The following is a 20,879-nucleotide window of genomic DNA, read 5'->3' on the forward strand; positions in this document are numbered from 1 at the left end:
CTCAGAATCCAGAACATTCTGTGCACTTGAGACACTTTCCAAACTTGTCTTCACAGTGTGGCTGAAATGCGAAGGATCCTGGAGACACAGGCTTTTTAAAGTAAAGTGCTCTATAAACATTATTTTCTACAACCAGCACCCAAAGAGCAAGCCAGTGGGAGGGGCTGCTTTAAAAATGCCAGCCCGGGCGCCGCTCCCCAGTTATATGCTCCCGCTAAGAGGCTCCAACACATGGCAACGAATCCTTCAGAACTATAATTAAAGCCCCTTTTTCCTGGTCTGTCTTCAGTGAAGGTGAACCTCAGGACAAAAGTCTTCTTGCAAAGACTGCTGGGAAATTGGTCTTTATCCTTTTAATTCCGGACCATCACTTCTCCTCTAGGCTTTATCTAGAGACCATGGAGGAACTGACAAGCCACCGGATAAAAAAGAAGGTTCCCTAGACAATCCCCCAGACGTTTAGACAAACCCACATTTAAACTGCCACCTATGGGCTAATGCATCTGTGCATGGACTTGGCCCAGACTTCTCCCCCAACCGCCGGACTCACAGAGCAACCGCCCAGCTGACATCTCCACCTGGAGGTCACCAAGGCCCCTCAAACTCAACATGTCCAAAATAAACCTTTCCTCTGCATTTCTTTTTCTCCATGAATAGCACAACCAACCGTACAGTGACAGAGGGCACAAACATGCCCTCCTGCCCCCCCCCAACTCCAGAACCCACCCATCTCAGGCCTCCTCATCCGACGTCTCAAGTTCACCCCTTTCTAAAATCCACACTTCCCTCTGACCAGTCCACGTGCATTCTCTGGACTTCTGCAACAAACCCCAAACATTTTTCCTTATTCCCACTCTTGTCTCTCTCCAATCTATATCCATCAATGATTTAACAGTAATCGCTAATTGGAAAACACTCATGATGAAGCAGCTAATATGGAATAAGGACTTAGCCTGGTGCCGTGCGAAGGACCCCACCTGCATCATCTCATGTAATCCTCATTGTCCCTACTAAGTGGGCAGTATCATTTCCCCATTTTACAGACCAGGAAACTGTGAGAGATGGAAGCCTGAGCTCGCTCCCCCCATGAGACAGGGCTGGTGAGTAAGCAGTAGAGCCAGGCTCCAGACCTAAGGCCCTGGCTTCCCCTCAGGATGAAAATCAAATGCCCCATCCTGGCCGCCCACAAAGCCCCATGAAGCCCCGTGCACTTCAGCCTCCCATCACCCACTTTCCTCCTCTCTGTCTTCCCTCCTCGGTGATCCCATCAACTCCACTATCCTCCTCCCTGTCCTCATTTAGGGTCTCCACGTCTGGGCAGCAGTCCCAGCTCCCCCAGACCTACCAGCTCCCCGCTGTACAGCCTCAAGACCCGTCCTGCTGTAATTACCTACTCATCTGTGTGTGCAGCATGGGAGGGTCAACCCAGCTCTGCTGACCCTTCGGCCCCAGCACCCAGCACAGTGCCTGGCGTACAGGAAGTGCTCGGCCACCTTTATCCGCTGGAAACACGAGGCAAAAGTAAAACTCTTGGGTTCTACTTCAAGGGCCATCCTTTATTACTAGTGTGATTTTTTTTTAAATACTCAGATAGCTTTTTAAATTTATTATTATTATTATTATTATTATTATTATTATTATTTTAGAGAGGCAGAGGGAGAGGGAGAGAATCTCCAGCAGGCTCTATGCTGAGCATGGAGCCCAACACGGGTCTTGATCCCACCATCCTGAGACCACGACCTAAGCCGGAAACAGGAATTGGATACTTAGCTGACTGAGCCACCCAGGCGCCCCTCTGGTTTGTGATTTTTGTATGTCACTACCACTACAAGCCTTTGGGGCCTCATTTTAACTTCCTGGTAGCAGTCAAAGCTGAAAAAAAAAGAAATTTGGAGTTTGCAAAGCTCTTTCACAAAAATCCCATTTGTACTTGGCATGACCCTGTGAAGTCTGTAGTATTATCGTAGCCCACATTTAGGAGGATCGGGGGATGGAAGGGGTGCTGATTAGTGATTTGCCGTGGTCAATCAGCGGGTGACCCTGAAGCCCACCTGTGACCATACACGCAGCCTATAGGCACTTAGGTAGCAACCGATTAACCCCGGGCGCAGCGACGCTGTGAAAACCTGCAAAGTGCTCCATCTGCAAGTGCAGTGCCTGTTGCTTACTTAGCCCTAGACCCTTCCACTGTTTCCAAATTTTCTCATTTGCTTCAGAGACACAAGGGGAGGGTCAAAGGCAGAGCTCATCAAGCTCATGGAACTCCATTGTAGTGGTAACCACACACATCATGAATGGATCACACGCCAACTTGGGGAAGGGGACGCAGGGACAAGTAGCCTGGCCACAGCCCCCAGCTCCTACCCCAGCGCAGGTGAGCAGAAGCTGGGCGACAGGATTCACTTCTTTAGTTCAGGTCTTTGAAACATTAAAGAGTAGGAGGTGCTGCAGATCTCAGGTGCTGCTCCTGGCAACCCCGGAGCCCTCAGGTCACCTAGGGGGTCAGTGGCCTTTCTGCAACACCACGCTGTCCAACTGGCCCCCTGCAGGCTCTACGCCAATGGCAGCTAAGAGTAATGTGGAGCGCAGGGGTGTTTCCTTACGTACTCAGACTCTACATTTAATCTCTGCAGAGGATGTCACTGTACTTCATGTAGTTGTCAGTGTCACTTCTGTGGATCAGTAGCTTACATGCTGATTTTAAGGCAAAAAAAAAAAAATGCCTCTAATATCAGGTTATTCTTACAACATTAAAGTTTAAAGTAATCACTACAATTACATCCCTCCATGCAGAAATGAGAACTTCCTCTGAGTCCAAAATCATTCCTTGAACACCAGCTTGATAGCTATGATTACCCGCCTGCTCCATCAGAGCAAACTACTCTAACAGTAAAACTTGTTTAAAATAAAAGCGGCTGCAAAGACGTGGCTCTCCCAGATAACCTGAAGTTTCTAAGATGTTATAAAGTTGATTTAAAAATAAAAGCAGGTGAACTTCATGCTGAAATTTTTTTTTATGTGAACTGGTATCAGAAACAAAATTTTGAAAATTTTAACATGAAATTTAGGGAAAAATTTACTATCATTATCCATTGTATTATATTTATTCATTTTTAATGTATGAATAAAAATCACAGCAATTCCTAGGTATGTCTAATATTCACACATAATTTCTAAGCTATTGTAGCATAGAATTTAAGAAAAGATCATCTTGTATTTTGTTTAATAAATGGAACAAGTTCTCTTGTACGGATTTTTTCAGAAATGTAAAGCTGATCAAAGTAGTTTACGATTTAAAATGGAAAACAAAAGGCATTCCTACACAATAATTTACCTTCTGGACACTGGCAGGTGAATCCACTGAGATTAGACACGCATGTTGCTCCATTTCTGCATGGCTCCAGGATACAATAATCAATCTTGGATTGGCAAAGCTCTCCAGTATAACCTGAGTAAAACAAGATAGGGATTTTATAAAATGTGTTACTTCAAAACCACAATGAATTGCCCCAGGAATTGATGGAGTCAAAATTGGTATCCACCCACCAAAAGCGGCAGCTTTGAGCTGAAGAGCCCCACAGCCACTCCTTGATCTTCTTGGGTTTTGCAATGAGAAATAATCTTCCCAGTTTAGAATCGCAGGTCAAAAATCATCTCCTTTGCAAACATCGTTATTGCAAGGAGAGACTTTTCTCCACCATTAGCTCTGCGTTTTATTTCAAAATACTCGTCAGGACCCTTGAAACTGAGGGATCCCAGCTTCCTTCTGACATATGGCAAAACACAATCTACAACGTTCTATTTGACCTAACCAAGATGGCCATTTCCCCCAGGTCATCCTAATACCTATAAAAAGAAAGTATTAGGAAAAATTCTAGGTATTAAAATCTTGTTAGGATCCCTGGGTGGCGCAGCGGTTTAGCGCCTGCCTTTGGCCCGGGGCACGATCCTGGAGACCCGGGATCGAATCCCACGTCAGGCTCCCTGTGCATGGAGCCTGCTTCTCCCTCTGCCTGTGTCTCTGCCTCTCTCTCTCTCTGTGTGTGTGACTATCATAAATAAATAAAATAATAAAATAAAATAAAATCTTGTTAATTTATGTTTTACAGTTGGAAGACCCCTTCTGTATGAATGCCATGCCCTGTCCCCTCATTTTAAAGATAAAGAGATTGAGACACACGTAATGTTAAGCACCTTAATATATTATTTTTAATTTTATTTGAATCACATTCAACTCAGTAAATTCTCTGTGAAGCAAGACTCCAGTGGGGATTTCATTGGACAGTAACATAACCACACATGTGCGGTGGGGTAATAAGGTCTTCCATCTATCGGAATGCAACCAAAAAGCTTTAAATAAATTCCAAATTCTTCATTAACTTTGAAAACAAAGCCTTTCCAGAAAGGCGAGTTTGAAAGAGGAACACGCCGATATGTTCATTTTAAAGTGGGAAATGGTTATGAAGGAAAATCTGGAAAATACAAGACGTCCAAAAGAAAGAGGCGTTGCCCTTCATTCTGCTATTTGCGTGACGACTTTTAATAATTTGGAGATAATTCTTATCAGAAATTTTTATGCACACAGATGTATTCTATACAATTATAATCATGTTGTAACATTTTATAGCTTCCCTAGGATGTACATTAAGTATCCAAAACCTTGTCTTTCTGAATTATTAGTTTTGAAAGATTGTCATTAGCACTTGAGTCTGAGACTTGCAAAAATATATCAATGATATTAGAAGAGAGATGATTTGCCTGAGCTTCAACTACCTGCCAAACTAGTATAAATTACAGATTGTGAATGTGGAAGCATTTATTTGCAACTCTGCTCTTCTCCCCCATGCTTTAAAACAGTCCAGGAGATTCTAGCTTATTAGTGAGTATGGTAAGATTAGTAAAATAATTGCATAAAGTAAAAATCCAAACACCAGAACAAAAAAGCTATTTCAAAACTGCAGAACAGAATATCTTAATATGATAATATTATGTTAATGTACCTTTAAACGACAGCTCTAAATTCAGAACGAGGGAGAGCAAACTGTTTCTAAGAAGAGTGCTACAAATAACTTTTGGCTAAAAATAATAGCTAATATTTATAATAGAACACTCTGTTTTTCTTTTATACATTAACTCACCCTCACTGCAAACCCTGAGGTCAGTATCGCGATCGTGTCCATTTTACAAATGAGGAAACTGAGGACTAGGAAGTTTATGTAATTTGCACAAAGCCACACAGGGAGTCAAACTCCTGAGACCAAACCCTTCAACATATCATCATTCTTAAGGCAACCCGTATCCCCTCCTCAACAAGTATGCATTTAACATGAAAGAAAAATAAGAGAAAATATAGACAGACACAGAGACGTGTTATAAAGTAAACACCATAGTTATTCTTGGGCTTACCAAGCATTGTGTGTGTGTGTATGTGTGTTTTTTAATCTCTGCTTTCAAACTTTCTACAATAGGCTACAAAAGTACCTTCATGAAAAAGATGACCAATTACAAATGGTGGCTTCCTAGAGACAGGTGTGCTCACAGGATACAGTCATGAATCCTGCCCTCCCCAAAACTGGGACCACAGAATCACACAAAAGCATGAAAAATCACCAGAGGCCAATTAGGTATCATCTAGAAGGGGTGGATAGGTCTCTACCAGACAGGAAGAACATGAGCAGAATTCAGGATTCCGTGAGCTTCAAAGTTCTTTAGAGAAAATGTTAACAATCACTTTCTTTGAATTTTTTACTTGGCAATTTTAAACATAGAGAGACTAGTATATAACCCTCACATATCGACCACCTAACTTCAACAATTATTAACATTCTGTCCACTTAACTTCATCTAACACCCTCATATTTTTATGTTTTCCCCGTTGGAGCATCTTAAAGCAAATTTCATCTCACCGGTCAAGACTCCAATATGTATTCTTAACTCAAGGAGCCAATATACATGGAGATGTCTAATGGAGCTTGAGAATCACTATGATTTATGTTTATTTAATTCTTGCAAAGGAAAAAACACAAAAGATAGTTTCAGATAATCTTCCCGTGCACGAAAGTCACTCTAGGCCATCAAAAACTTCAGCCCTGGAGTCCCACCACCACCTTGCACAAAGTGTTCCCTCTGATGCTACATCCTTCCATGGCCGCCCCTACTCCCCACCCCCATTAGTCAAGTCTCTGCCCAGAAACCACCTGCTCAGAACTCAGGCCTCAAGCCTTTCCTTATTCTTCACCTAGCGCTTACTTCTCCTCAAGAGTACACACATAGACTTGTTACCTCCCCACCTAGAAGGTGAGCCATGGGAGCAGGACTTTGTCCTGGAGATTCCTGTTTTCCCTACAGGGTTCTTTCAAGTTCCATTGCATTGTATTTATTACCTGAAATGCTTTCCTTTGTTGGTTTCCTTTTGAGAACAAATTCCCTACAAATCAGGACTTGGTCTGTCTTGTTAATCTCTGAATCCCTAACACGTAAATATTTCCTAGCACAAATGAATCAACTTGCTTAAAGCTTTTGTTCTAAAATCAACTATACCTTTCAAGTGAGTTTTAGCCTCTCCTCATGCAGTAATACCAAAACAGCATGGGCAAAATGTGCTAGTTCCCTAATGCACATCAAAATAAATACATAGTGAGTTTGAATACAAGCTCCTTAAGATGGCAGTGGCTGGGGCCGAGGAGCAACGAGGATATGGAATATTATCTTATAAAATGGAAAGGATGGCCAGATTCCACAAATACCTGGGAACCTTTGCAAAATCTCAAGTGCCCATTATTACTTCAGCAGTTCTCTAATGACAAGCATAATTATTTATCTCAGGTAAAGAAAGGCAAAGCAATATCTCTAAAAGACAATAACAAAGCTCTGAAACATGCCATTGCTGAATACATTGTAAAGAAGGCTAAACAGAGGACAGCTCTGCAGAGGTGGCAAGATGAACTCAACAGAAGAAAGAATCATAAAGGAATGATTTTTGTTGAAAATACTGTTGACTCAGAGGGCCCACCTTCAGACTTTTACTATATTAATGAATACAAACAAGCTCCTGGAATCAGCTTACTCAATGAAGCTACCTTTGGTTGTTCAGGTACAGATTGCTTCTTTGAGAAATGCTGTCCTGCTGAAGCTGGAGTTCTTTTGGCTTATAATAAAAACCAGCAAATTAAAATCCCACCTGGTACCCCCATTTATGAATGCAACTCGAGGTATCAATGTGGACCCGATTGTCCCAATAGGATTGTACAAAAAAGTATTCACGTTGCATCTTTTGAACTAGCAATGGCTATGGCTGGGCTGGGCTGTAAAAACCCTTGTGAAGATTAAAAGAATGAGTTTTGTCATGGAATATGTTGGAGAGGTAATCAGAAGCAAAGAAGCTGAAAGACGGGAGCAGTTATATGACAACAAGGGAATCACATATCTCTTCGATCTGGATTATGAATCTGATGAATTCACAGGGGATGCAGCCGATATGGAAATGTCTCTCATTTTGTTAACCACAGTTGTGACCCAAATCTTCAGGTGTTCAATGTTTTCACTGACAACCTTGATACCCATCTTCCCCAAATAGCATTATTTTCCACAAGAACTATAAATGCTGGAGAAGAGCTCATTTTTGATTATCAAATGAAAGGTTCTGGAGATATATCTTCAGATTCTGTTGGTCAGAACTGTGTGCAAGTGTGGAGCTGTGACTTGCAGAGGTTACCTCAACTGAATATTCAGGAAATAGAGCTGACAATTGTAGTTTTGTTTTTTTCTAATGTTAACATTTCAAAAAAGTATCTGGCACTCTTTTCAGATTGTCAAGATTATATACTATGTTAATTTACAGTTCATGTTTCAAACTATTGGCCAAATGTATTTCTGATGCTTCTGAAGAGAAGAACATGGGTCACATAGATTAATTTGAAATATACATATTTACTGATTAGATACTAAATGTGAAGGGAAAACTATTTATAGATGAGCATATACGTACATAAAAATACTGTGTGAATAGAGAAAAATGCGTCCTTCAGTGTTTAAGCATTGAACTAGTACCATAAGACACTGAGATCAAATAGTCAACCTGCCATACACCTTGAATTTAGAGTTAATTCAATTTGGGCAAATATATACAAGTGCTATTTCTGTTATGTTGTCATTCCCATTATTACTCACTGTACTTGTATTTGAGACAAACAGATGATACTGAATTATTCTATTTTTCTACTTTTATCAAAATATTGGATTTTAATCATAAATTTAAGGTCTAAAATTAAATATAAAAGTTGAAATACAGCTTGATTTCATATTTTTTTATGATAGTCACACACACAGAGAGAGAGAGAGAGAGGCAGAGACATAGGCAGAGGGAGAAGCAGGCTCCATGCACCAGGAGCCCGAGGTGGGATTCGATCTCGGGTCTCCAGGATTGCGCCCTGGGTCAAAGGCAGGCGCTAAACCGCTGCGCCACCCAGGGATCCCCCTATCATCTTTTTAAAAAAAGATTTTAAAAAATTTATTTATTCATGAGAGACGCAGAGAAAGGTAGAGACACAGGCAGAGGGAGAAGCAGGCTCCATACACCGGGAGCCCGACGTGGGATTCGATCCCGGGTCTCCAGGATCGCGCCCTGGGCCAAAGGCAGGCGCCAAACCGCTGCGCCACCCAGGGATCCCTGAACCAGTAATTCTTAAAGAATTTTAATCCCTTAAAGGAATAATTTCCCAAAAAAAGCTCTAAAATTCTTGAATGGTTGCCCATTATATTGCTTTGAAGGATGGGGGCACTGGGACCAGGAGAGTTTTGGGGAGTGCCAGGCAGAGGAAATGGAGCACTTTAAGGGCCCCTCCTAATAATGTAAATTAAGAGATCCATGTTGAGTACTTCTGGTCTAAACATAAATAGTAAAACAAGATAGCCCTGAGTGCAGTTGTACCTAACAATAATGTTTCATATAATACATCTTCTGAATTTCAGGCAGTTTTAACATTTCCACCAAATTTAATTATTTTTATATTTCCTGCAGGCTCTTAAAATAATCTATATTTTGAGCTGATACTTATTTTTTATACATGAATTTTTAAAATATGATAAAGCTAAACTTGGGTTGGCCAAAGTGTGTACCTGAATTATGAGAACTTTTTTTACTTGGATCATGAAGACTGAAATGGAATACATTCCTTGTTTGGTTTTTGTTTTATTTTCCTGCAGAGTAAAACATCAATTGGGAAATAAATAAATAAATAAATAAGCATGTATTCTCACAAAAATATGCTATGTAAAACCACCGTGTGGGGAACCTGGGTGGTTTAGTCTGTTGGGCATCTGCCTTCAGCTCGGGTCATGATCCCAGGGTCCTGGAATCGAGCCCCACATTGGGCTCCCTACTCAGTCGGGTTTCTCCTTCTCTCTCTGCCCCTCCCCCTCCACTCATGTTTTTCCCCAATCTCTCTCATAAATAAGTAAATAAAATCTTAAATAAAATAAAATAAATAAAATAAAAATCACCTTGTGTTCTGCAATGATCTGTACTTCCAATATGGGGGACACCACAATGGGGCAATTGCCCTGCTAAAGGGTCTCCCCACCCCCAGCCAGACTGGATGAATGGAAAGTTATGGTGATCCTCTTCTGAACTTCAGTCTTGCTTCTCCAAAAAGTGTTAGCATCTTTAACAGGTGCCTGTGATGTGGCAAATCAATAGACCTAAAGCAGGATTTTCTCCTGTAACAGCTCCCCACCCCCGGATTTAATTCCTTACCTTGGTGGTTTTTCAGTAGGGGAATTCTTTCCCCGGGGGAACACTTGGTGATGTCTAGAGATGTTGTCTATTGTCATTCCCCTGGTGGAGCTACTGGCATCTAGTGGGTAGGAGTCAGGGATGCTGCTGAACATCCTACAATGCACAGGACAGTCGCCTACAACAAGGAACGACCCAGCCCAAAGTGTCCCTCATGCCAGAGTTGAGAAACCCTGGCATAAGTCGATGAGACTTTGGTCTTTCAGACTGACATCCCAACACCTCTTATCTTCCCTTAAACAGAAATCAATCCTTTCAAAGCAGGCAAACAGATCCTTCAGGATATTTTTAAAACTCAGAATCTATAGGAATATTTATAGCCTCTAACAAGTTAAAGACCATTTTGAAATAAATGACTTGAGTCTAAAAACTTTAAGTTACTGAGGAATTAATAATTGTGACAGTCAATGAATAAACAAAAATAATAATTGGTCCATAAACAGACCGCTATGGAAAATACTGATCTCTCCTCTTAGAGAATCACAAAGGTTTTACTGCTTCTTTGGAGAACATTCTATGTCAACAAAGAAGATATAAGAAAGTTATGCCTTGGGATATATAATAAGGATGCCTCTCAAGGACATATGGGACAATTGGCAAAGCTCTAAACTCTAAATGGAGGCTCAGTGCTTTTAAAGCACCTGACCGTGAGAAATGATGTTGGATGAAATAAAACGCATGTCCTAAGTGAAGGCTGGCAGATGGTAAAGGCAACCAGGCACCTTTAGGGAAACGCACTGAACCAAATAATCCATTCAGTGGATGCATTCCCAGATTACATTTAGTCTAATGTAGACTTGGAGTGTTTAATTTTATACTATTTTGTATTCAAGTAGAAAATATAATTTAAAATTTATCAGTTATAGAGGGGGAAATGGCTAAGTATCCCTGTGAATATCCAAATGGTTTGGTGAAACTACATTCTGGTAGTGCCCTTTTTTTTTTTTTTTTGGTGGTGTGTTTTGATTGCCAGCAACATAACCGAAAATCTGCACCCCTCGGCACCCCCAAATCACAATCTATGCTGGCCGTACTCCTGAAATGAAGGAAAGCCTTCTAGAATTCAGTGATAAATCACAAGGAAGCAAAGTTGGCTAAATGAATCAGGCTATTAAAAAATAAGGCAATGGATCAGTTGTTTTTCTAAACATCCTCCTTCCCTGCACAACTGTTTTTGTGCATGATGTTCACCAAAATAAAAATATTCTTCTGTGTTGCTCTGACTCGGTGAGATAGAATCTAATGGTTTCTTTGGAGAGCTGTCCTGAAAGCTTCCAAGGTGGGAGCGGGGATAGGAGCTATTTTTAACATTCCTGGTCTTTTAATAGCCCAGCTGTGCAGTGAGGCGAAACTGCTGGATTTGTACTGAAAGCCTGATGCCAGGAGAGAACCCACCAGCCTCAGCTCCTGCCCTCTGGGGATCAGAGCAGCTGGGCTGGGGCCTAAGCCCCTGCTGCAGAGATGGAGTGCCTAATATTAGCACACTGAAGCAAGAAATAAATAGCAGGAATCTGTGGGCCATCTAGATATTGAATCTCAGAGGCATCCAATTTCAAAGTCAGAAGGCAAGAGTTATTTAACAGAAAAAAAAAAAGGTAGTAAGATCTGCTGGCAGGGGAAAAACAAACACCTCAGAACAAATGCAAACATGATTTAAAAACCAAAGGCAAAGAAAGGAAGACATAGGAGGCCCATCCGTGAAAGGCAATCGATAAAATATAATTAAAATCGGAATATGCGATAGAAAAGCACGGAAGAAAGCTGACATCCAGCAAAATTAGGAAAATCAATCTCAAGGTGAGAAAGAAAGTAACCACATCTAATATAGCATGTAAGCAAGAGACACAGGGGACAGGACAGTGGCTTGCAGAGTCAAAGGTTTGGGATGGCCACTCAAGGATCAGCTGGGTAGCCCATCGAAGGACTGACTTGGCTCTTCATGTGCCCCCTGGGTGAATCATGGAGAATGACAATACCCGGCTTTCCAGGCTGGTCGTCATGATCGAATGAGACTCCTCCAAGCAGCAGGAACCATTTCTATCAATCGCAGAGCTTGCACCACACCCAGTACATTGCAGACAGCTCAATATTTTTGAATGAACGGATGGGTAATTGACAGATTTTAACATCGCCCAACAAAATCCCAATATTATTTGATTTCCCAGTTTTTAACAGGCAGTTTAGACCAGCAAGGCTCCAGGTGTGGCCCCCCAGCAGCAGCAGCATCACCTGGGAACTTGCTACAAATACAAATACACCAGCATCATCCCAGACCTACAGAATCAGAGATTCTCAGGAGGAGATGGGGAGGGCAGGGGTGGGTACAGGCTGCAATCGGAGTTTCCAGAAGCCCTCCAGGTGATTCTGATACAAGGTACTTGCTAAAGTCTGAGAACTACTGATCTAGAAAACGAACAGCGGTTTTTCTCAGTCTCAGATGTTAATATTATTCATTTAAGAGTTGCACACATATGACACAGATTACAAAAGAAACAGATCAGAAAAGGAAGAAAGTCAAATATTACATTAAAGAGTCTTTCCTGACTGCACTGTTGGCACATGATTTTTTTTTTCTTTTTTGTGATCGGGAGCCCCCAGGCTCAATGGCTGTGCCTGTCACTGCTTTGTTTCCAGATCTGTTTTCCTATTATTTAAGAGCAGTGTTGGTGATTTTTATCCTCCGCGCCTAGCACAGAGCCAGGGACCCTGCAGGCACTCGTTATAAAGTAATTAATGACTACGTAAGCACCATGTGTTGCTATTTTTAAAATAATCTCTTTCATTCCATTTTCCTAGAACCCAAATCAGAAACCGTGGCCAAACTCTGTATGAGACCTGTAGCTCCTAATCTGGTGATTACGAAGTGGGAGACAGTTCAAAAAAGGTTTCTTTCATTATGTCCTGATGGCTCCCCAAGAGAAACTGAAGCCAAAAGGGAGAAAGCATTAAATTAATTAAGAACTGATGCCATGAGACACACAAGGGATTGACTTAAAGATATGTATCGGTTGAATTCTAGGCTTGTATAATAGACCAAACTGTAGAGACGGTATTCCTTCTTCGAGGAGGAACGTTTTTTTGTGAGTGAAAACTCACAGTTGGTGAGTCGAAAAGGCGCTTAGAAGCAGCCCCTGCCTGCAGGCAGCTTCCACTCCAGAGGAGGAGCAAAGACCTGTTTCCGTGGAACAATCGAACACGTAGCACGGGCCACAGCAGGGATGTAGCACCAAGTCAGGCGTGTTCAGATGCACTGACCGAGCTGTAGGGGAAGAGGATGGGGCCAAGGCCTCAAATCATCTGCCCAGGAGCGGGGGTTGCCAATGCAGCATCTTTGAAGGTTTGGGAATGGAGTGCAGACATGGGGAAGGTGTGTGTAGACTGGTTACTTCCTGTTCTCATTTGCTTCAGTTTGGGGGGTGGAGCTTAACTCTCCTCCCTTCTTCCTCAGCATAAAGGAGGACCCCAGAGGGCCATGGGGGGCATGAGCACAGCCCCTGGGGACAGACTGAGAATGGTAGTGCCCATCCCTCTCACCTTTAGAATTTAGAAGCTACAATATATGCACTCTGTGGATTTCCCATTCTGTGCCCATGTGTGTGCACGCCTGTGTGTGTGTATGTGCGTGTGTGCATGTGGGTGTGCTCTCTTTACTCCTACAAGGTTGAGACTTGTTATTCATTTCACTGGTGAAAAAATTGGGGCTCAGGGGAGCAAAGCAGAGTCGGTGAGAAGCTCAGCCTGGAATCAAACCCAGGCCCACAGACTCCAAACCCCACATTTCTTTACTCCTCGTGTGTGTTTTATTTCCTCGTCATGAAGCTTGGCTAAGAAGGCTGGGAGAGCCAAGCAAGGCCAGCCCTGAGGCAGGAAGAGTGGGCAGGGAGTAGGTCTCAGCAGAAGAGAAAAGGATGCTCTGAGGGGCCCACTTGGGCCACCCTGGCTCACCAGACAGGGAGAACCAGAGGCGCCAAGTCCAAATCACTTGCCAAGGGGAAGCAGTGGTTGGGCACCCTGGAGGGCCTCAAACTACTGGCTCGACAGGAACGCCAGCAGTTACAGCAGCTGACGTTTGTTGTGTGCTTACTCCTGTGCTGGCACCTTTCCAAAAATATATATATATATATATTTTTGTAAATTCATGAGAGACACAGAGAGAGGCAGAGACACAGGCAGAGGGAGAAGTAGGCTCCCTGCGGGGAGCCAAACACAGGACTTGATCCCAGGACGCCGGGGTCACGATCTGAGCCAACGGCAGATGCCACCCAGGCATCCCACCAGGCACCTTTCCAAACACAGCACACGTTTCATTCCCCCCCCCCCTCCCCACCTCTTAGCATCACTGGAGCGTGGCGCTGTGGGTTCCATCTGCCATCCCAGGTCACAGGCAGGAGCATGAGACCCAGCGAGATTAAGTCCTTTCCCTGAAGCCCCAGGGAGAAGGAGGAGTCGGAGCAGGCCAGGCCTCGGGCAGTGTGACATCTCCAGCCAGCTCGGTGTCACCAGCCCTGGGCTCCTGGAGGGCGGTGCTGAGGCTAGAAGCCAGGTGGCCCGTGTGGAAGGTGGACAGCCTTATCACAATTGTTCAGGCAGCAGGTGACAACAGCCTGAATCAGGGCATGGGCGGGGGGGATGTGGAGCTGGAGCAGATGCCAAATCCTTGTCACTAGAGCGAACCTGGTGCCCATCCAGAGATATGGAAGACAAAGGAGCCAGTCGCAAGGCCTGAGCTTCTGACCTGGGTGACAAGCGTGGTGATGGCACCACTGATAGAAACCAGAGCCTTCGAAAATAGTCAGGCTTGAAAGCATGTGTGTGGGGAGGTGGAGGGAGGAGGATCTCCCCCACCCCCAGGGCTCTGGGGTAGAGTCTAAGGAGGGGCTGAGCCATTAGCTGTGCATCAGGGCCAAGTCCAGAGGAAGTGCTGGAGCTGAGGTGACAGGCGGGAAGGAAGGATGGGAAACCTAAACACTCGGAGGTGACAGCTCAGCATGAGTGACTGCTGTCAAAGGCAGAGGGAGGCAGCAGGAGAGGGGAGAGAGAGGAGCTCCTGGGAGCAGGGCAGGGAAGGAGGGAGGAGGGCTGGCCTGGTCTCAGGAGAGCAGACATCATGCAGGGCTCTGTAAGCCAGGTGAGAAATGCCCTACAGAGACAAGGACAAAGAAAGAGCTCTGGAAGTTAGTGGGAAGGATACCACCAATGACCTCAGAGAAGAAGTTTCATGGTATAAAGAGAAAGGAAGAAATTGGGTGAGAAATCACAATATGGACATAGACCGATGTGTGGCAGGGATGAAGAAGATGAAGCATGGGGAAAGGGGGAGGAGGAAGGAGGGAGGGGGAGGGAGGGGGGGAGACAAGCATAAGGAAGCAGCAGCAAGGACTTATTAATTTTTTATTATTAAGGACTGGATTTAAGATGAGACCTTGGAATCCCAGTTGATGAGAAGCCAAGGATGAAGGTGGAAGATGGAGGATGGTAGAGAAAGAGGAAGACAGAAAAGTCTGGAAGCAGAAGACCCTGGAGGAGGAGAGAAGGGAGAGGGCGTAAGTGGAGTGGGGTTCATGGCACCACTGTTCACAACAGCCAAGAGGGGAAACAACCCAAGTGTGCCTCGGTGGATGAACAGATGAACAAGGTGGGTGTCTCCATACATTGGGGTATTATTTGGATACAAAGGCACAAAGCCCTAGTACGCGCCACAACAGGGACGAACCTCGAAAATGTGACGCTAAGTGAGCAAAGCCAGACACAAAAAGCCAATATCAAATAACTCAACTTACATGAAAAGTCCAGAAGAGGCAAATCTATAGAGACCGGAAGTAGATCAGTGGTTGCCGTGGGCTGGGGGGAGGAGGTGGCAGGGTCAGGGGCGACAGGGAGAGGGCCACTTCCGGGGAGATGACAATGGACCATGGTGATGGTTGCACAACTCTGAAAATATTCTGAAAATCGCTGAATTGTACATTTCAGTGGTATCTCAATGAAGCTCTTATTAATTTAAAAAAATTAAAATCTCTGGAGTCACCCATATCTCCACTCACACCCTGCACTCCTCCCCCCAGCCAGGGTTACCAGCCACAGCTTCAGTACGTCCCAGATCCAAACTTCAATCACTACCAGCCCCACAGGGCTCAAGCTGTGGTTCTCTCTTGCCTGGAGACTAGTTTCCCCATTTTCCCTCCCTCTGTTTCTTCTTCACCAGGGTCCAGAGTGATCCTTTCAAGAGAGAAGTCAGATGGCCTGTGCCAGTTCACACCCTCGAAAGGCTTCCTGTCACCTTCAGGATAAAATCCCTGTTCTTCCTTCATGGCCCGCTCCAGTTTTCTTCCCAGAGCCAAGTCTCATCACTGATGAGACTCCTGCCTCAGGACCTTTGCATGTGCTCTTCCCGCTGCCTGGATGCTATTCTGCCCCCCCCACAGTCACATTGTTCACAAGCTCATTTTATTCAGGTCTCTACACGAGTACTCTCCCTTCAGAGAAGCTCCATCTGATCATTCTACCTGTAATCATGGTCCCATTTCTCTTGATCTCTTCATCTGTTTTACTTTTCTTCATTGCACTATCACTGCCTGACCTTTTCCCTTTACACACACACACACACACACACACACACACACACACACAACATACACCTTGAGGAACACACATTGTTGACTCATCTCATTCACTAACATGTGGCCTCTGTGAGCACAGAGACTTAGCTGTTTCATAGATGCATCCTGGTACCTGGAAAATGCCTGGCACATAGTAGATACTCGATAAGCAATTATTGGATGAATGTGTGATCCTCACTACAAACCTTTATTTTAAAAATGAGGACACCCAAGAGCTGAAAGGTTGGCCCCCTGAGTGGTAAGCTGAAGGGGCTGGATTGAAACCCTAAGTAGCAGGTTGCTGTTTGGTGTGTCCCCTGGTCCCAGCTGGCACCATCTCTGGTCCCACGTATGAGTGAACAGCAACATGGGCCACATATTCTCTGTTCATAACTCATGTAAGATTCACAAACCATGAATGTGTTGCAGTGAATGTGTACTCTGGCCCAAAGATGTGGACTCTGGACACGGAGTGATGAGGCCTGAAATCCTATGTCCCCCACGAGCTTGTAGACCATGGTCAAGTCCTTTAGCCTCCCAGGGTCACCCCTGCTTCCCATGCCCCATGTCCAGAGATGAGCCCTGAGGTGCCTTCCACTCTGAACCCCTGAACTAAGCCACTTGCAAAAAAAATATTGCCTTCACCTGCTCACCCATTGACTTCCTGAGGTGAGTGGGGCTGGGTATGAGCACCTACAGCCAATCCCATTCAGGACTTGTCCCCAGGAGGAGGTGACTCCAGGAGGAGGAGGTGACCTGCCTCTAACTCACTGCTGAAACGCATCTGGACACCTACTCGAGCAACACTCAGTGTTTTTTTTTTAAAGATTTATTTATTTATTTATGATAGACAGAGAGAGAGAGAGAGAGAGAGAGACAGCAGAGGGAGAAGCAGGCTCCATGCCAGGAGCCTGACATGGGACTCAATCCCGGGACTCCAGGATCGCACCCTGGGCGAAAGGCAGGTGCTAAACCACTGACCACCCAGGGATCCCCAATACCCAGTGTTTAAGGGCAGATCTGGGACAGAACACATGCCACGTTCTCTGCCTCAGAAATGACAGTTGTTGTTTTTTTTTTTTTAAGAGGCTGAAAATCACCCATCAGCTGGCACAATGAAGCACCGTGAAGTTGAAAAATGCTTTGTGCGATGCTAATAATATTTTGGCAGTGACAGTGTTGAAGATCTATCACAGCTATTCTTTTCAGAAAAAGTAATAGCTCCTCTGAGGAAAAATTATATTCTCAAAATTAGAAGGCTCTTATAAAATAAATCATGATTAAAGAAGCTACCTTTCAATTAGACCACGTATTCCGTGTCTATGAATGTGCAAGGCGTGGGGTTTGGCACCGACGGGGGACGGAGAAATGAAGAGTAATGGAATGGAAGAGTCGCGGCCCTTGGGCCAGCCGCAGTCCAATGTGGGAGGTAAATACACAACGTATGCTACAGGGAGAAGCCCAGGGAGGAGAGACAAGGGAACAGAGGCCCTACTACGCATCTGTGGGCCTTGTATAAAATCTCATCTCGCTTCATTCATTCATTCATTCAGCATGAATGTATGAATGCTGTATGAATGTAGGTGCTCTTTATTGAGCACCTACTATGTGCCAGGCATGAGCTAGATATTGCAGATATGTGTCCACAGAACAGACCAGAAGCTTGGTTCTCATGTGATATTCCTAAGTCATGATGAGGGTCACTGTAATATGCAGAGTCAAAGAAGCAGGTTGAGAGAGGTTGTGCACCATGCCCCAGGAGCCCTACTAGAAAACGGTAAGGACAGGGCAGGGTGTAGACTGCTGGCCTTGGAGGCTGTGGTCAAGGGGGATGGGTAGTGTCTACACCACAGGGCTGACTCTGGCCCCTGGGGCTCATATGACCTCAAGCAACGAGCAGGGTCTCCAGACAGTGTGACATTGGAGGGAGATGGGAAACAAACTGGGAAAATGGCCCACATTTGAGGTCTAACTGGTTGGGATTTATGATTGCAATAGGGGCATTCTGCCTCCAGGGCCCATGCTCTTAAATAGTACGCTATAATTTTAAAAGTAAGAGACCCTTTGGGGTTCTGTCCCTCACATTCGTCTGCCACTAAGCTGGTCTTTATGAATTCTCACATCTGGCCCAAACCCTGTTCATCTCATCATGGCCAACCAGTGTCACTGGGGGAGTTCACAGCTTCCTTGTCACCTGAAAACCAAGTGGCTACAACTATTTCCAAATCCGGAGCTATCCTTCAGAGTGTCTGGCAACTTCTAACACCTTCCTTGCTTCTGTCCCTGTATGTGGAGAAGTTTCAGAGCTTCCACTGGAATCCGTATCACATCAACATAAACAGGAGGCCACCGACGATGGCTTGGACAAACCCTCTAGCCAAAGTCAATAACCTCCTCTTCGATGCTCCTGTGGTATTCGAGGCTGTTGACAATCCTCTTCTTTTTTAATGTATTCCCAAAAAGTTTGAGGAAAAATATCAGTCACATTTGACAAAAATCCCCTTCCAAAAATAGAAATGTTATTGGCCATAACTTATAACTCCTCTTATGTTGTACGCACATGTATATGACATTTATTGATGTTTCACTACATAAAAAAACCATCTCCTGCTTCCAATAAATTGTAATAAAAAATTAAAGTGAAAGCTAAGGAAGAGAGTTTATTAATCAACTCAACACCCAGCATGCCATATTCATACATCTCTAGATTACGCACGGCCTAAAAAAATTGTATTTATATGGACATTTGACATAGAACGGAAAGCAAAATATTGAAATACTAGCAAATCTGGGGCTGATGCTTCTTTGCTGATAATACTTCACTTACCGAGAAATGTTCTTCTCTCAAGAGAAATGAGCATCGCATCAAGACAACAATGTCTCCAAGAAGAGACTTTGTTGGGAGATTTTGTTCTCTGGGGACAAGAAGTTGGTTTGAATTCATGCATTCATCAAACAAGGCAATTTCTCATGATCAGACTTGGAACAATCAGAGCACAGTGGGATACAATTTTTGAAGGCAAGCACACTTCATACACTTTGAGAGTTCTTACGCATGTTATCTGGAGCTTCAGAGGTCAATTAATTGATGTGAATTAACCTGTAAACAGTTCTTCCACAAAGGAAATGTAGTTTTCCAATGGAAAAAAAAATGTTTTTGAGGGTGTTGAGAGCTAAATTAAAGAAAACTCATTTCAAGAAACAAGCCCTTTTCTTTTTTTTGGACAAAATTGTGTGATATTTCTTCTCTTAAGAAGAGACTAATATGAGTAAACTATAAGAATGCCATGGTCATGGGTCACACATGAAGTACTCAGCAAGATGTACTCAGCAAGATGTACTCAGCAAGATGATCAAGAACAGGGGTGCCTGGGTGGCTCAGTCGGTTAAGCATCTCCCTTTGGCTCAGTCCTCAGGTCATAATCCCAGGGTCCTGAGACAAGCTCCACCCACTGACCCTGATTGAGACTGTTAATAGAAGGTTCTTTATTCGTTGTAACATTACTTATAAAAGATAAATAGAAAACATCTTAAAGATCCATCACCAGAGGAATGGTTTAAAACATGAGGTCATGTTCATACGCTTTCATTAATTCATCTTATCAGCACCTTGAGTGAGCGTCCATGATCTGTCAGACACTGTGGGATGCAATGACCGATTCAGGCCCTGCTCTCATGAGGTCAACGCTGGTGGGGAAAACAGGCAGTAATCAAAAGATCACACGTGTAAATGCACATTGACCACAGATGAAGGCTGTCCAAGAAAGGAGCATAAAGTCATGAAAGGGCCAAGGTGGCTAGACCCAGAGCAAGGTGAGCAGTGAGGTGAGATGGGGCTGGAAAGGTGGGCGAGTGACAGATCATGGACCAAAGAGCAAGGGGAAGAAGGGATTTAGGTAGGAAGGCAACTACATCAGATGGGCATAGGAAAATGATCACCTGCCACCAGGTGAAGAATGGAAGGTGTAGGGACAAATGCTGAGGCTCCCTTTGGTGCAGTCACTCTGGTTCAGCATGCAGCACAGTCAGGAGAATATGGACAAGCAGTGGGAGGTTACTTTAGCATCACAGACGGGGGGCGGAGGCAGCTAGCCTAGGGGTGGTGGCAGTGGGGCTGCAGAAAGGGTGGTGCATTTGAGAGGCCACTAGGTGGTAAAATGGAGACCACTTGGAAGAAGAAGGGGTGCCAGCAGAGAGGAAGAGGGAGGAACCTAGCATGACTTGCAGATGTCTGTCTTATAGAAACAGATGGAACGCTGGAAGCTGAGCCGAGTGGGATGGGAGCATGATGAGCTCGGCTTTGCAACGGCTGAGCTTAAGGTGGCCTGGGACATCCAAATGCCGATGCCAGGTAAGCAGCAGATAAGTGAGTTTGGAGGGAGTCTAACCCGGAGATACAAGTTTAGGAGACACGCTGTGAAATTGTTCAATGATTGAGGCAAATCCATACATTTTGACCTGAAAAGTGGTCTACGATCTACTGGTCATTC

At 44.2% G+C, this 20,879-nt stretch overlaps 1 protein-coding gene, 1 long non-coding RNA gene and 1 pseudogene across 6 annotated transcripts in view; 2 read left to right on the plus strand and 1 right to left on the minus strand.

Moving 5' to 3' along the window:
* The window catches only part of LOC140616133 (uncharacterized), a 47,737-nt gene extending 30,045 nt beyond the window's left edge, over nucleotides 1-17,692 (plus strand). For 3 of the 5 annotated variants that reach the window (XR_012016657.1, XR_012016660.1, XR_012016661.1), the window contains 2 exons: nucleotides 15,196-15,428; nucleotides 17,476-17,692. This is a non-coding gene — a long non-coding RNA (uncharacterized lncRNA). Of the gene's footprint in view, nucleotides 1-12,589; nucleotides 12,678-15,195; nucleotides 15,429-17,475 lie in introns of all 5 variants that reach the window. The other 2 variants (XR_012016658.1, XR_012016659.1) reach the window with 2 other exon arrangements.
* The window catches only part of DNER (delta/notch like EGF repeat containing), a 311,266-nt gene that overhangs the window by 87,946 nt on the left and 202,441 nt on the right, over nucleotides 1-20,879 (minus strand). Inside the window, exon 7 of the mRNA XM_072796556.1 lies at nucleotides 3,335-3,448. Within this exon, the coding sequence (XP_072652657.1) occupies nucleotides 3,335-3,448 (114 nt within the window). The remainder of the gene's footprint in view (nucleotides 1-3,334; nucleotides 3,449-20,879) is intronic.
* Nucleotides 6,686-7,829, plus strand: LOC140616514 (histone-lysine N-methyltransferase SUV39H2 pseudogene; annotated as a pseudogene).

This window comes from Canis lupus, chromosome 24, assembly GCF_048164855.1.
Source record: "Canis lupus baileyi chromosome 24, mCanLup2.hap1, whole genome shotgun sequence".
Lineage (NCBI taxonomy): Eukaryota > Metazoa > Chordata > Mammalia > Carnivora > Canidae > Canis > Canis lupus.